At 46.5% G+C, this 15,318-nt stretch overlaps 1 protein-coding gene across 1 annotated transcript in view; it reads right to left on the bottom strand.

Annotated features, from left to right (window-relative positions):
- LOC311128814 (low-density lipoprotein receptor-related protein 1B-like) overlaps nt 1-15,318 on the bottom strand; it is a gene marked incomplete at both ends in the record, with an annotated part of 602,749 nt that overhangs the window by 137,439 nt on the left and 449,992 nt on the right. The window contains one exon of the mRNA XM_084161045.1: nt 1,250-1,439. Coding sequence (XP_084017171.1) covers nt 1,250-1,439 — 190 coding nt within the window. The remainder of the gene's footprint in view (nt 1-1,249; nt 1,440-15,318) is intronic.

Below are 15,318 nucleotides of genomic sequence, written 5' to 3'. Positions count from 1 at the left end.
TACAGTTTCAGTTCTGCTACTCACTTTCCATTTAATAAAAACCAGATTAGCATCAATGAATGCTGAATGGAATGGGCATTCATATTTCTTTGAGGGGACTACTAAGAATACGGAAAATTATAATCGTGTGGGATTGTAAATAAATGGAATATCCCTATCTATCTGAAGAAGTAGGTTCTGCTAAATGAAAGGAATATGTGAATTGTATTACAGTGTACAGCAGCTACAAATCCACTACTTAGAAGAGGAAGTGGAGGGATTCTATCCTCATCAAACTGCCAGGTATTGTATTGTACTGATCAAAGATGAACAACGGATACTTTTGAAGTTCTTAGCAAAGGTTGAGCAAAATAGAGATAGTTCTATATATGGTTATGCTGGACCCTCCCTATAGTAGACAATGTTTACAGCATTGAAAGTCTTGAGGATTCATAGGGGCTAGTTAGAATACTATGTCAGAGAGTGCTTATTCATCATAGTAGGTAATATTTAAATTAGCAGCGTTCTGTAGTGGAAATGTGCCTCATTACAAACTGCATGCATACCCACTGAGGTCAAGAGTTTAAATTAGTTTGTGAACTCTGGGTCATATTCTGTGAGAACCTCATTGGCATGCGTAATTACTGTAGTTTGAGATATGCTTTTATATCTTAATGGATATAACAGGAACATTAGTTTGTTATTGTGAAAGCACTGCAGGCAGTATTTCTTCAAATGTGAGTGTGTCAAACCAATTAAATGTCTCGCCTTCACTACACCATAGGGATACATTCTTCTCTACAGAACTGAATGCATATCTGTCATATACAATTCTACTGATTGCTCTAACAAAATGAAATCCACTGAGATCCATTCAAGAGGTGACATGAGTTAGACAGAATTGTCTTTAAACAGCAAGACAATTACATTTGTCCAAGGAGGCATGTCTTGTGTTTTAATGCTACCAATATGTATATCTGTTATATATCTGTTGAGCATATACAACCATAGCTTCAGGCATATAATTACATACTGCATCTGAAGTAGTAGCTAATGAACTACATTTGTGTTCCATACAAATTCTGACATCATTAAAAACAAGAGACTAGCCTGGTTCCAGATGTGTTTGTGCTGTCTTGCCAACTCCTATGTTTTAACAATAAACATGGCAGTTGGCAAGACAACACAAACACATCTGGGACCAGGCTAGTCTCTTGTTTTTAATGATGTCAGAATTTGTGCGAGACTTAGTAGAATCAGAACCACATACTTTTGGCACTCGTCCAGGGCGAGGACATGGGGGTGGTCGTCTTCAGAGAGTGTGACCACAGCCTGTCTGCTGAAGGCCACGGGCCGGCTCTGGTCCACACTGTGTCTGGTGATGCTGGAGGTGGTAGAGCTGGTCCAGTACAGAGTGTCCCAGGCACGGTGGTACGCCAACCCCTCCACTGAACCCACATCTGGGGGGACACAGACAAGGACATCACCATCATCATCCATCCTCCACTAGTTCATTTGAAACACTTACAGTGGGGAGAACAAGTATTTGATACACTGCCGATTTTGCAGGTTTTCCTACTTACAAAGCATGTAGAGGTCTGTAATTTTTATCATATGTACACTTCAACTGTGAGAGACGGAATCTAAAACAAAAATCCAGAAAATCACATTGTATGATTTTTAAGTAATTAATTTGCATTTTGTTAAATGACATAAGTATTTGATCACCTACCAAACAGTAAGAATTCCGGCTCTCACAGACCTGTTAGTTTTTCTTTAAGAAGCCCTCCTGTTCTCCACTCATTACCTGTATTAATTGCACCTGTTTGAACTCGTTACCTGTATAAAAGACACCTGTCCACACACTCAATCAAACAGACTCCAACCTCTCCACAATGGCCAAGACCATAGAGCTGTGTAAGGACATCAGGGATAGAATTGTATACCTGCACAAGGCTGGGATGGGCTACAGGACTATAGGCAAGCAGCTTGGTGAGAAGGCAACAACTGTTGGCGTAATTATTAGAAAATGGAAGAAGTTCAAGATGACGGTCAATCACCCTCGGTCTGGGGCTCCATGCAAGATCTCACCTCGTGGGGCATCAATGATCATGAGGAAGGTGAGGGATCAGCCCAGAAATACACGGCAGGACCTGGTCAATGACCTGAAGCAAGGTCCCCCTGCTCAAGCCAGCGCATGTCCAGGCCCGTCTGAAGTTTGCCAATGACCATCTGGATGATCCAGAGGAGGAATGGGAGAAGGTCATGTGGTCTGATGAGACAAAAATAGAGCTTTTTGGTCTAAACTCCACTCACCGTGTTTGGAGGAAGAAGAAGGATGAGTATAACCCCAAGAACACCATCCCAACCGTGAAGCATGGAGGTGGAAACATCATTCTTTGGGGATGATTTTCTGCAAAGGGGACAGGACGACTGCACCGTATTGAGGGGAGGATGGATGGGGCCATGTATCGCGAGATCTTGGCCAACAACCTCCTTCCCTCAGTAAGAGCATTGAAGATGGGTCGTGGCTGGGTCTTCCAGCATGACAACGACCCGAAACACACAGCCAGGGCAACTAAGGAGTGGCTCCGTAAGAAGCATCTCAAGGTCCTGGAGTGGCCTAGCCAGTCTCCAGACCTGAACCCAATAGAAAATAGTTGGAGGGAGCTGAAAGTCCGTATTGCCCAGCGACAGCCCCGAAACCTGAAGGATCTGGAGAAGGTCTGTATGGAGGAGTGGGCCAAAATCCCTGCTGCAGTGTGTGTAAACCTAGTCAAGACCTACAGGAAACATATGATCTCTGTAATTGCAAACAAAGGTTTCTGTACCAAATATTAAGTTCTGCTTCTCTGATGTATCAAATACTTAAGTCATTTAACAAAATGCAAATTAATTACTTAAAAATCATACAATGTGATTTTCTGGATTTTTGTTTTAGATTTCGTCTCTCACAGTTGAAGTGTACCTATGATAAAAATTACAGACCTCTACATGCTTTGTAAGTAGGAAAACCTGAAAAATCAGCAGTGTATCAAATACTTGTTCTCCCCACTGTACATGTAACGGACATGGCATTTAATCAACTGGTAATAGATGCTTATATGTCCCGTGCCATTACTTTATTTTATATTATATGATTTTATTGTAAGAAGAATATAATTGAACATAGCTGAATAAAATAGAAAGGATATTTTTCCCATTCTGGAGCGAATGCGCATATGAAGTGGCTATGTTGAGCGTAAAAGTGATTATTTGTGTCATTCACTTTACTTGTGAATAACACAAACCGTAGAATGTCTTAGAAATCAAAACATATATGGGCTGCATGATGTGACTATAGGCTACTTTCAATTTGAGAAAGTAGCTAAAAAAAGCTTGCGCTCTGTTCCTTGCCACAGAATGAACATGCTGTTCTCTCATCATATTTTCATATTTTCCATCAGACTATTATCAATTTAATATTTTCTTTACTGATATGTCAAATTAGTTTCAATTTAGAATGGCCCATTATCAAATGGGCAGGAACACGGGCAGGGGGAAAAATACATGTCATCCATATGCACTCAAATTGCGAATGGAGGCCGATTTCCTGCCAATTTGTTTTTCCGGTTATTTCACTCCATGCATCAGCCACTGTTTGAGGAGCATGCAGCCTCTCACTGTGCGGACTGTGTGACAGGTGATATTCCGCCCAAACTCTGTATGCCATGGGCTCTCCAACCCTGTTCCTGCAGCTACACAGTGCTTAATATGGGAAACCAAGTGGAATCTGTTCGGGAACATCAATAGTAACATGTTTTCACAACCAAACACATTTCATTAAACTGTTGACAGCCCCTCTCTCTGCATGCTTGAGAAAGGAATGGATGAGAGAGAGAAGGAGATGGAAACTCACAGTGGTGAGATATTCTGTAGCTAAAAGGTAATGTGTCAGCCTATTAATTATGAAAATATTTTTTAAAAATCCCTATTACTAGGCTATTCAAAATCAAATACAAAAAATTCACTATAATTGTAGGCTAACTCTGTAAGCCGCCCTGCACAATCAATGAACCAACAGCAACGCCTAGTTCTCTCCCAGAAGCATGGATAGAAAGTTTGGAGGGTAGCATAAGGTAACCAGTCCATCCGGTATGCACAATAATACAGTCCACACTCAAAGGTGAATCATATAATTTGTTTAGAGTATAAGCTAGACCAATTATGTACCAAAGACATCTTAAATCAGTTTTTAAAATGTTTTTCTGCAGTGCGTAATATGCGGTAGGCTATGTATTGTGTCACACCCTGATCTGGTTCACCGGTCTATGTGATTGACTCCACCCCCCTCCAGGTGTCGCCCATCTTCCCCATTATCCCCAGTGCATTTATACCTGTGTTCTCTGTTTGTCTGTTGCCAGTTCGTTTTGTTTCGTCAAGCCTACCAGCGTTTTTCCCCTTGCTCCTGTATTTCTCAAGTTCCTGTTTTCTAGTTTACCTGGTTTTGACCCTTCTGCCTGCCCTGACCCTGAGACTGCCTGCCGTTTTGTACCTTTTGGACTCTGATCTGGATTACTGACCTCTGCCTACCCTTGACCTGTCGTTGCCTGCCCCCTGTTATTGTAATAAACTTTTGTTACTTCGACACTGTCTGCATCTGCGTCTTCTCCTGAAACGTGATAGTATGAACTGGCCATGACTGACCCAGCAGACTCGGACCAGCTCCGCAACGCCATCTCCTCCCAAGGAGCAACCATTGGAAGGCACGAGGAGTTGCTTTGTGGTCTCATGGAAGGGTTCCAGACATTGGCCGAACGCCATGACCGAGCGTTTAACTGGAGCAATTCCGCGGGTGATCTGTTAGGCAGCCTACCACGACGGTAACCTCCCAGCCCCTCAGTAACCCAGCTGTTAGCAGTGCGGCCTCCCCGGTTTCCCGAGAACTCTGCTTACCTCCCCTGGAATGCTTCGCTGAAGAGTCGGGAACCTGTCGGGCATTTCTCGCTCAGTGTTTGCTCAACATCGAGCTGCAGCCCTCCTCCTTCTCTTCGGACCACTCGAAGATAGCGTATTTCATCACACTGATGTCCGGGAGGGCCCTTGCCTGGGCTATGGCAGTGTGGGAACAACAGTCGGCTGTATGCTTCAGAATGGAGGAGTTCATGCAGGAGGTAATGAAGGTTTTCGATGCTCCATTGTCCGGGAGAGAGGCTGCCCGGAAGTTACTCTAGCTTCGGCAAGAATCCCGCAGTGTGGCAGACTATGCAGTGGATTTCCACACGTTGGCAGCTGAGTGCGCCTGGAACCCAGAAGCGCTGTTCAACACGTTCCTGCAAGGAGTATCGGAGGAAGTAAAGGACGAGCTTGCAGCCCAGGAACTACCGACGGATCTCGACTCGCTCATCGCCTTGACCATTCAGATCGATGGGCGACTACGGGAACAAAGGAAGGAGAGGAAGTCATATTCCACTCGCCCGCCTAAGGATTCCACCTCGCCTCCAAGGCATCCCGGAAGTCCCCAACGGCTCCGTTGCCGAGAGAACCCGAGATAACCGGATGTTTGTTCTTGACGCTGTCCGCTCCTCGGTTCTGGAGTGGGCCCACTCCTCCAGGCTTTGCTGCCACCTGGGCTGCCATCGGACCCTGGCCTTTGTGCAACACTGCTTTTGGTGGCCTACCATGGTTCCTGACGTCTCCGCATCCGTTGCCGCCTGCACGAATGGGGCGCAGAACAAGACTCCTCTGCAAGCTCCGGCTGGTCTCCTCCAACCTCTGCCTGTTCCTCACCGTCCCTGGTCTCACGTGTCCCTGGACTTTGTCACGGGTCTTCCCCCATCTGATGGCAACACCGCCATCCTGACAGTTGTGGACCAGTTTTCCAACCTATCAGAGCTCTTGCAGCATGAACTGACATGTTGTCCACCCTGAACTGAAAGTACTGAAAGTATAAGCTACAGCTAGCTAGCACTGCAGTGCATAAAATGTGGTGAGTATTTGACTCAAAGAGAGAGAAAGACAACAGTTTTCAACAAATTAATTTATTCAAAAATGAAGGAGAAGCAAGAGAGAGAGAGAGATTGTATTTTTTTTTTCACTTTCAGTTTCACTTACTTAGCTAGCAAATGCAGCTGGCTAGTTTAGTTACTCAAACACCCAGCTCAAACAGAATGATGCTATGTTAGCTAGCTGGCTATGACTATCCAACACAACACTGGAACTCTTCCAAGTCAAGGTAAGCTTTTGGGTTTTATTAATTGCAAGGGATTGTAGCGGGTTTCCTAACGCATTAGTTCTATTAGCTATGTTGACTAGGACATTACTTTAGCTAATATGGGGACAACGATGTAGGCTGTGTGTGGCGGTTATGACATGGTTTGGTTTGTAAAGTTATTTTTTGCCTGGTCACATACAGCTGATGTGTTGTTCATTGAAGTCCACAAACGAAGGGAAAAGGTGAGAGGGAATTCAACCTGGCTGCTATGATAGTGAACTGTGTTTATGCGTGATCAGGGTGTATTAATTCTGCAGCTTCTGTTGAAAAACGTTTCTTAAACGGAAGCAAATGAAACTGGGATACATATTCCTGCATTTTTCAAATAGAAACTCTCGTTTGCAACTGTTGGACTAACGATTACACCCTATATAAGCTAGATGCAGGCAAGAGTGTGCAAGGCGGTATTGAATGTGTCACTGTCTGTCCATGTGTCACTGTCTGTCATCTCAAATGTCTCTCTCGACCTGTGTGCACATACGTTGTAAACTTTCATTCATAGGCTAGGTTGTAGCAACCTCATGATGGGTATAGGGAACATTTGAGTATCATGTAGTAGCCTAAACCTATCGATGTTACATTGAGCTGGGTGAATGGAATATGAATGACAGTCATCCAACATTCTGTAAAGAAATAAGGCCATGCTCATGAAAAAAAATGGTCCTCCCTCATCATAAATGGCACTGATTGCGACTGCTCAACGTTCACGTGGAATTTTACTGCGGTCATGACTCATGACTTCCTGTGTGGCGGTAATATGGTCACCGCAACAGTCCTAGTCTAGACATGAAGGGACGGTTTCCAAGACACAGATTAAGTCTTGGAGTAAAAAAGCAAACTCAGGCCTCCCAAGTGGCGCAGCAGTCTAAGGCACTGCATCGCAGTGCTTGAGGCATCACTACAGCCCCGGGTTCGATCCTAGGCTGTGTCACAGCCGGCTGTGACCGGGAGACCCATGACGTGGATTGGCCCAGCGTCGTCCACAATTGGCCCAGTGTCGTTCGGGTTAGGGGAGGGTTTGGCCGGCCGGGATTTCCTTGTCCCACCGCGCTCTAGTGACTCCTTACGGCGGGCCGGGTGCCTGCAAGCTGACTTCGGTCCCCAGTTGGATGGTGTTTTCTCCGACACATTGGTGCAGCTGGCTTCCGGGTTAAGCAAGTAAGTGTGTCAAAAAACAGTGCTTAAGGAGGACGCATGGCTCTCAACCTTCGCCTCTCCGTCTGTAGGGGAGTTGCAGCGATGGGAAAAGACTAACTACCAATTTGATATCACAAAAAAAAGGGATAAAAGTACCAAAAAAATTAATACAAAAAAAGCTAACTCAATGGAGAATCTCCATCGAAAACTATTTTTAGTCTACAACTAGGCTTAATCTGTGACTGGGAAACCGCTCAGAAATGTTACCATGCACACCACCATGCTTCTTTCATTTGTGGTGCAGGGAATTACAGCCACAAGGTTGAATTCATTGTAACTGCCACACACAGGATATAACCTCTGCACGTTGTGTACTAACAAATCCATCCACCAGTTTATTGTAAATACTTAAATGGAATATACAAGACATTAATCAACCCGTAATACATGCAGTGCATCTGATGCCACTGACACAGTTGATAAGACATTGTGGCGTACCGCGGACTAGCCACTAGAAGGAGACTTGTCGAGGCCTGGTGACAGACGGAGTCTACATCAAATGGTGATGGCTCCCTCTGCTGGACGTGCCAGGTCTCGACGGGCCCTCCAACCTGGACTAATTGGGGCTGATTGAGGATGGTGAGTAATCAAGGGGCTGATTGCTCACCAACCGTACGAGTCCCATAAAGCTGCCGGAAGGGCAGCACACAGGGATTTTTTGGGAAGAGAGGTTGCTCCAGGATAGTCATCCTCACGATCTGCTAGAACCGAGGGGCTCTGTTTTTTTCCCCAAAGGAGACAGCAATACCCCGGAGCCCAGAAGACGGTAACCCGGAGGAGGTCTCTTGGAGGAGACCTTTTCATTTTCTCTATTGTTTTAATAAACACCCTTGAAATTGAGCTATCACACTTGTGTGACTCCGTGTCTGATCAGTGTAAACGTTTTGATCAAACCCCCTGGTCTGCCAAAAGTGATGGAGAATGCAGGCATTTGACAACGTAGTCAGATCAGGTTTGACGTTGACGCAGCATCAGCATGGATGAGTTGATAGCTCAGTATGTCTGGGCCCAACAAGCGCAACAGGCAGTTCGGGAACGAACGTTGGAGGAATAGCGCCTACAAAATGTCTGCCTGGTTGAGGAAATCTATGAGGAGAAGCGCCTACAGAATCGCATCTAAACCAGTTTTTAATAAAGCTAACCAAGGACAATGACATCGAAACCTACCTCTGCACATTTGAACGGACAGCACTCCGGGAAGGATGGCCAAAGGCGAAGTGGGCGAGTTTGCTGGCCCCGTTCCTGTCCAGAAACGCCCAAAAGGCGTTTTAGCACCTCAACGCCGAACAGGAGGCTAACTATGACGGTCTCAAACGGGAGATACTCAGCCACTACGGGTACAGCCTGGCCCGTGGGGCCCAACTGGTCCACGACTGGAGGTTTGTGGCCGACGCCTCCCCCTGAGCCCAGATGAGCGACCTACTGCGCACCACCAGGGCATGGCTCCTAACCAACATATCCCCCCTCTCCATCATAGACAAAGTGGTCATGGATCGCTTCTTACGGGCGCTACCCCAGAACATGAAGAGGGCGGCGAGTCTACGCACGCCCCATAACTTGGAGGACCTCCTAGGAGCAGTGGAGACGCATCAGAACACAGAGGCCCTGCTGAAGGGGAGCCGGGCCGAGTTGGGGAACCGTCCGAGGGGATGGAAGGACACCCAGAACCGACAGTCAGCAGGGCTAAAGGGCCACAGACCCACGAAGTGACAGATGGGAGAGAGCCGACACGCCGAAAACGACCACAGGTGGATGAAGACCAAAGGAGGTGTTTTGAGTGTGGCACCCTGGGACACCTCGCCTGGAATTACCCGGATCAAGAAGAGTCGATGCCATCAGCAATCCCCGGAGACGAGACGGGCCAAGCAGTAAACTACGTCTCCTCCTGTTGGGCCCTCCGCGAACCACTGCACCCTTGGTCCCAGTGAAAGTCGACGGACACGACACCCAAGCTCTGTTGGACACCGGGAGTATGGTTACGCTGGTAATCACGCGCCTGCTGGCCCAGCTGGAGTTGGAGTGCGAGGGGTCGCCGGAACCAACCTCCCCTAGAGAATAACCGGAGGAGGAGCTCAATCTCCCACTCATCGATTTCGAGGGACCAGCCGAAACACCTGCCGTGGGCCAACTGAGAGGACAGTTTGGGACCGCCCAGTGGGAGGATCCAAACGTGAAAGCCACTGTGGCCCAAGTGTTAGCGGTGGATGGCCAGCTACTTCCGGGGGTGAGTGACTGGTGATACCCCCATTTCCAAATCAAGAATAATATTTTGTATCAGGTGTCGCACCAACAGGGGGAACATCGAGAGCTGCTGTTGCTGAACCCGACAATACGTGGGAACCGTTCTCCAGCTGGTCCACACCCATCGTTTGGGGGCGCAACTGGGAATAGAGCCGCCCGGTTCCACTGGCCCGGGATGAGGCGGGTTGTGGAAGACTATTGCCTCAACTGCCCAGAGTGTCAAATCACCGCTCCAAAAGCACACTTCCAAAACCAGCTGGTCCCCCTACCGATCATCAGGGTGCCATTTGAACGTATCGCCATGGACATACAGCGCCTTCGGAAAGTATTCAGACCCCTTGACGTTTTCCAAATTGTATTACGTTACAGCCTTATTCTAAAATGGTTAAAAAATAAATAATCCTCAGCAATCTACACACAATACCCCATAATGACAAAGCGAAAACAGTTTTTCTGAAATGTTTGCAAATGTATTAAAAATAATAAACAGAAATACCTTATTTACATAAGTATTCACACCCTTTGCTGTGAGACTCGAAATTGAGCTCAGGTGCATCCTGTTTCCATTGATCATCCTTGAGAGTCCACTTGATTGGAGTCCACCTGTGGTAAATTCAATTGATTGGAGATGATTGGGAAAGGCACACACCTGTCTATATAAGGTCCCACAGTTGACAGTGCATGTCAGACCAAAAACCAAGCCATGAGGTCGAAGGAATTGTCAGTAGAGCGCCGAGACAGGATTGTGTCGAGGCACAGATGTGGGGAAGGGTACCAAACATTTCTGCAGCATTGAAGGTCCCCAAGAACACAAGGCTATTCCTAGAGCTGGCCACCAGTCCAAACTGAGCAATCGGGGGAGAAGGGCCTTGGTCAGGGAGGTGACCAAGAACCCAATGGTCATTCTGACAGAGCTCTAAAGTTCCTCTGTGGAGATAGGAGAACCTTCCAGAAGGACAACCATCTCTGCAGCACTCCACCGATCAGGCCTTTATGGTAGAGTGGAGAGACGGAAGCCACTCCTCAGAGTAAAAAGGCACATGACAGCCCACTTGGAGTTTGCCAAAAGGCACCTAAAGACTCTCAGACCATGAGAAACAAGATTATCTTGTCTGATGAAACCAAGATTGAACTCTTTGGCCTGAATGCCAAGCGTCACGTCTTGAGGAAACCTGGCACCATCCCTATGGTTAAGCATGGTGGTGGCAGCATCATGCTGTAGGGATGTTTGTCAGCGGCAGGGACCGGGAGACTAGTCAGGATCAAGGCAAAGATAAATGGAGCAAAGTACAGAGAGATCCTTTATGAAAGCCTGCTCCAGAGCGCTCAGGACCTCAGACTGGGGTGAAGGTTCACCATTCGAACAGGACAACGACCCTAAGCACACAGCCAAGACAACGCAAGAGTGGCTTCGGGACAAGTCTCTGAATGTCCTTGAGTGGCCCAGACAGAGCCCGGACTTGAACACGATCAAACATCTCTGGAGAGACCTGAAAATAGCTTTACATCAATGCTCCCCATTTAACCTGACAGAGCTTGAGAGGATCTGCAGAGAAGAATGGGAGAAACTCCCCAAATACAGGTGTGCCAAGCTTGTAGCGTCATACCCAAGAAGACTTGATGCTGTAATCGCTGCCAAAGGTGCTTCAAGAAAGTACTGAGTAAATGGTCTGAATACGATATTTCTATTTTCTATTTTGTAATACATATGCAAAAAAGTCAAAAAAACAATTTTTACTTTAATCGGGTTTTCCTCTTTCAAACTCCTCTAAGGGAGGAGACCATATGGCCTACTGGACCTCGGCAAGGAGGTGTGGGAAGCCCAGCCGACCCCCTTACGCAGCGTGGTGGAACACGTGGAGATGATGAGGGAGCGGATGACAGCCATATGGCCAATGGTAAGGCCCAAAGCGCCCAAGCCAAGGTCTACAATCGGGGAACCCAGCCCCGAAAGTTCCAGGTGGGTGACAAGGTGCTGGTCTTAATTTTCACCACAGAAAGTAAGTTCCTGGCAACATGGCACGGGCCATACGAGGTGATCGAGAAGCTGGGATCCGTCAATTACCGCGTACGGCAGCCGGGGAGACAGAAACCCCAATAGATTTACCACGTGAACCTATTGAAGAGGTGGCACGTGAGGACAGCCTTGGCCGTGCTATGGTCGAGGCCCAGGACGCCGACAGTACCAGTGGTGGTCCCGAGCAATGAGGACCTCGGCCCAGCCCAGAAGCAAGCGCTCCGGGAGCTCATCGATCGGAACACGGTGGTATTCTCAGAGAAGCTGGGCCGAACGACCCTCACTGAACACCATGTCTGCACCCGGCCCGGAGAAACGGTACGAAAAAGGTAATACCAGATCCCCGAAGCCCGACGGATGGCCGTGAAGCAGGAGGTGGAGGCTATGCTGAGGATGGGGGGTCATCGAAGAGTTCCACAGCGTATGGTGCAGCCCCAAACCGGACGGTAGCCTGTGCTTCTGTAATGACTTCCAGGGAGTGAACGACATCAGCTTGTTTGACGCCTACCCCATGCTGAGGGTGGACAGCTCATCGACCGTTTGGGAAATGCCCGGTACATAAGCACCCTCGACCAGACCAAGGGATATTGGCAGGTACCATGTGTAGCCTCCTCCTGGGAGAAGAGGGTGTTTTCAAACCCGGACAGCTTATATCATTTTTACATTTGACATTTTAGTCATTTAGCAGACGCTCTAATCCAGAGCGATTTACAGTTAGTGAGTGCATTCATTATTCATACTGGTCCCCCGTGGGAAACAAACCCATAACCCTGGCGTTGCAAGTGCCATGCTCTACCAACTGAGCTACAGGGGACCTATATCAGTACCGGGTCCTCCCATTCGGTCTCTACGGAGCCCCGCCCACCTTCCAGCGCCTGATGGACCGAGTCCTCCGACCCCACCAACAGTACGCAGCGGCCTATTTGGATGATATCCTCATCCATAGTCAAGGTTGGGAAGAGCACCTGACGCACCTCCAGGCGGTGCTGGATGCGCTCAGGCAAGCCGGGTTGATGTTGTGGAAAATAATCACTATACTTTATTAAAAATCAAAGTTCTTTCAGTGTTTTTGTAGAATCAATAATTACTTTATTACAATTTCAACAAAGTCAGGCTACTCTGCAGATTAGGGCCCCCTCTCTCTCTCTCTTCCCTAGCTATATAGTCTCCTTCACACATACCCTAGCTTAAAATCCCTCCCTCTTCAGTTTCTCGCTCTTTATCGCTCCGCCCACTTCCTTTGTCTATGATGGCGGCTAAATTCGACTTTCATTCAGTTCAGAATCAATAGTAATACAATCAATCAATCCCTTATCTTGCAAAAACACTCATGTTTAGTTTAAACTCTGTTCAACCCCGGCTCTCCCGGGCTTGACCTGAAGACTGATTGTTGGACATGACAGGTCCATACTTAAATCTTTCAAACATACACAAAACCCCACCCCATCATGCTGTAATCAATCAAGAAGATAGCCAAGGAGAGACAAAGGTTTAGCCTGAACTCTGCTCAACCCTGGCCACTTATTCCACTTTGTTTGAGGAGAGAAGCAAAAGGCCACAATCTGGTTTCAGTGTCTCATAAAGTAGGACAGCCACGGATTTAAGTAAGAGCGAGTAATTCGACACTAGGTCAGATTCCCACTTTACCCACACACACACAGTGAAATGACCCGATTGAGTTCCTGGCCCAGCAACAAAGAATTCTAACTCTATGTTCGTGATTACCCCAGTTTTATCTCACAGTCCACTAAAAAATATCCATCATTGACAGCGAACCCCAAGAAATGCAAGCTGGGGTTCAAGGAGATGGAGTACCTGGGGCAGCAGCAATACCCAGAAGATGGTCGCCCAGAAGATGGTCACCCAGAAAATGGTCACCCAGAAGATGGTCACCAGGAGGAGACCTATTCTTTTATTTGTCTTTATTGTTTTAATAAACACCCTTGAAACTGAGCTATCACACTTGTGTCCATGTCTGATCAGTGTAAATGTTTTGATCAAACCCCCTGGTCTGCCACAACATTGACAAGTCCAAACAAACCTAATTCCAGGAAAATATGAAGTAAACTAAAAGCCATGAATACCAATGTAAGCATATAGAACACAGGGTAGTCTCTGCTGCAAACCGTTGTTGTTCATATATCGATTGGTAATAGAGGTCAATGAAAAATATTAAGCTGACATATTCCAGGTATCTCATTCATTGGAGTTTCTACTGTTAACTTAGTGAGCAGGGATAAATAAATGGCAGTTCAATAGTGACCAAATAGATACGGCAAACTGTATGTGCTTTGCATGAAAATAGGGTTACATCAGAGTACTAGTACAACCATAACCTCGCTCCACCAGGCTCAATTGCTATGGCATATAGAGCGTGTTGACACTGTGCAACAAAGTGGGACTTGAAAGGAGCGCAGTTTAAAATCTAGGCGCGAGAGAGAGAGCGATGCTACTACAGCTATATTAGATGGGACTTTCTAAAAAATATATGAAAATTGACAATCAGAATAAATGTTCTATCACATTGACCATATCATGTTTGAGTTTGGTCATATAAAGTTTGTGTGTAAAAACTATTTATAAGATGCGTACTTTCAGATTTGTTCCGAACTCACTTCCTTGTTTAAATTACTTGTGATGTTCACGCTTTGAAGTCCACAATATAGGTCGGGGGTGGTGGTGGGGGGGGGGGGTTCTAAGGTTGCGCTAGATCGGGATGGACTGAGAGATCAGCCAATAAAAATCAGCGGTTGTTTTGTCCGCTTTTGTCACAGCCACCATTCAAGTCTCTTTCTGAGGCGTTGTGAAACCAGACAGCTCGAAAAAGAGACAGCCAACTGGTGGAGAAGATTAGGACAAACATAAACAACATGCTTGTCCTAATAGGGAAAACACACATATTTCTGTCCTTGCTTTGCACTAAGACATCTGACATATTGAGCCATTGGTGAAGTGCTTGGATGAAAACACAACGTTATTTCTATCAATGGGAAATACAGTATACTCTACAATCTGCTGTGGAGTGAGTGCTTAATTGATCTTAATGGTGAACAGGTCGTCAATTTTGGAGATACGGACTGAATCCGATGCTTTCTAGAAGCCATAAACCATACATACAGAATACTTAAGGCACTATCTGAGTCAGCCCAATTGCTAATTAATTGTTCGCAATAAAAGGCGTCTGACAGCTTGGTTTGCAGGAAATCGTTGGAGAGGCTAGGGAGTAATTAATGGGGGACTTGGAGCTTCATTAGGGAAATATGGATGATTAACATCTTCACCCTTCTTCAATGACAGAGTACGCAGTAGAACATTGTGGAGAGGAAGGAGAGAAGAGGGTGAAGGAGAGGAGACAAGGGTAGCGGAGGGGAGGGTAGAGAAGAGGGTAGAGGAAAGGGAGATAGTGGAGAGTCTGAATCTGATAACATTGTTTAGTCGATTAACCAGAGGAGCACTGAATCTAACCAACTATGAACAGCTAGTTAACAAGCTAGGGATGACCCAAATTAGTCGACTGGTCGATTGTTTGGTCAATAGGCTGTTGTTCGACCAATATTCTTTGTAGTCGAGCAGTGGCAAAAATATATAAATACAGTACCAGTCAAATGTTTGGACACACCTACTCATTCCA

Source organism: Coregonus lavaretus, assembly GCF_964263955.1.
Source record: "Coregonus lavaretus genome assembly, chromosome: 5".
Classification (NCBI taxonomy): domain Eukaryota; kingdom Metazoa; phylum Chordata; class Actinopteri; order Salmoniformes; family Salmonidae; genus Coregonus; species Coregonus lavaretus.
Note: the sequence above shows the minus strand (reverse complement) of the source record. Positions and strands in the feature narration are given on the sequence as shown.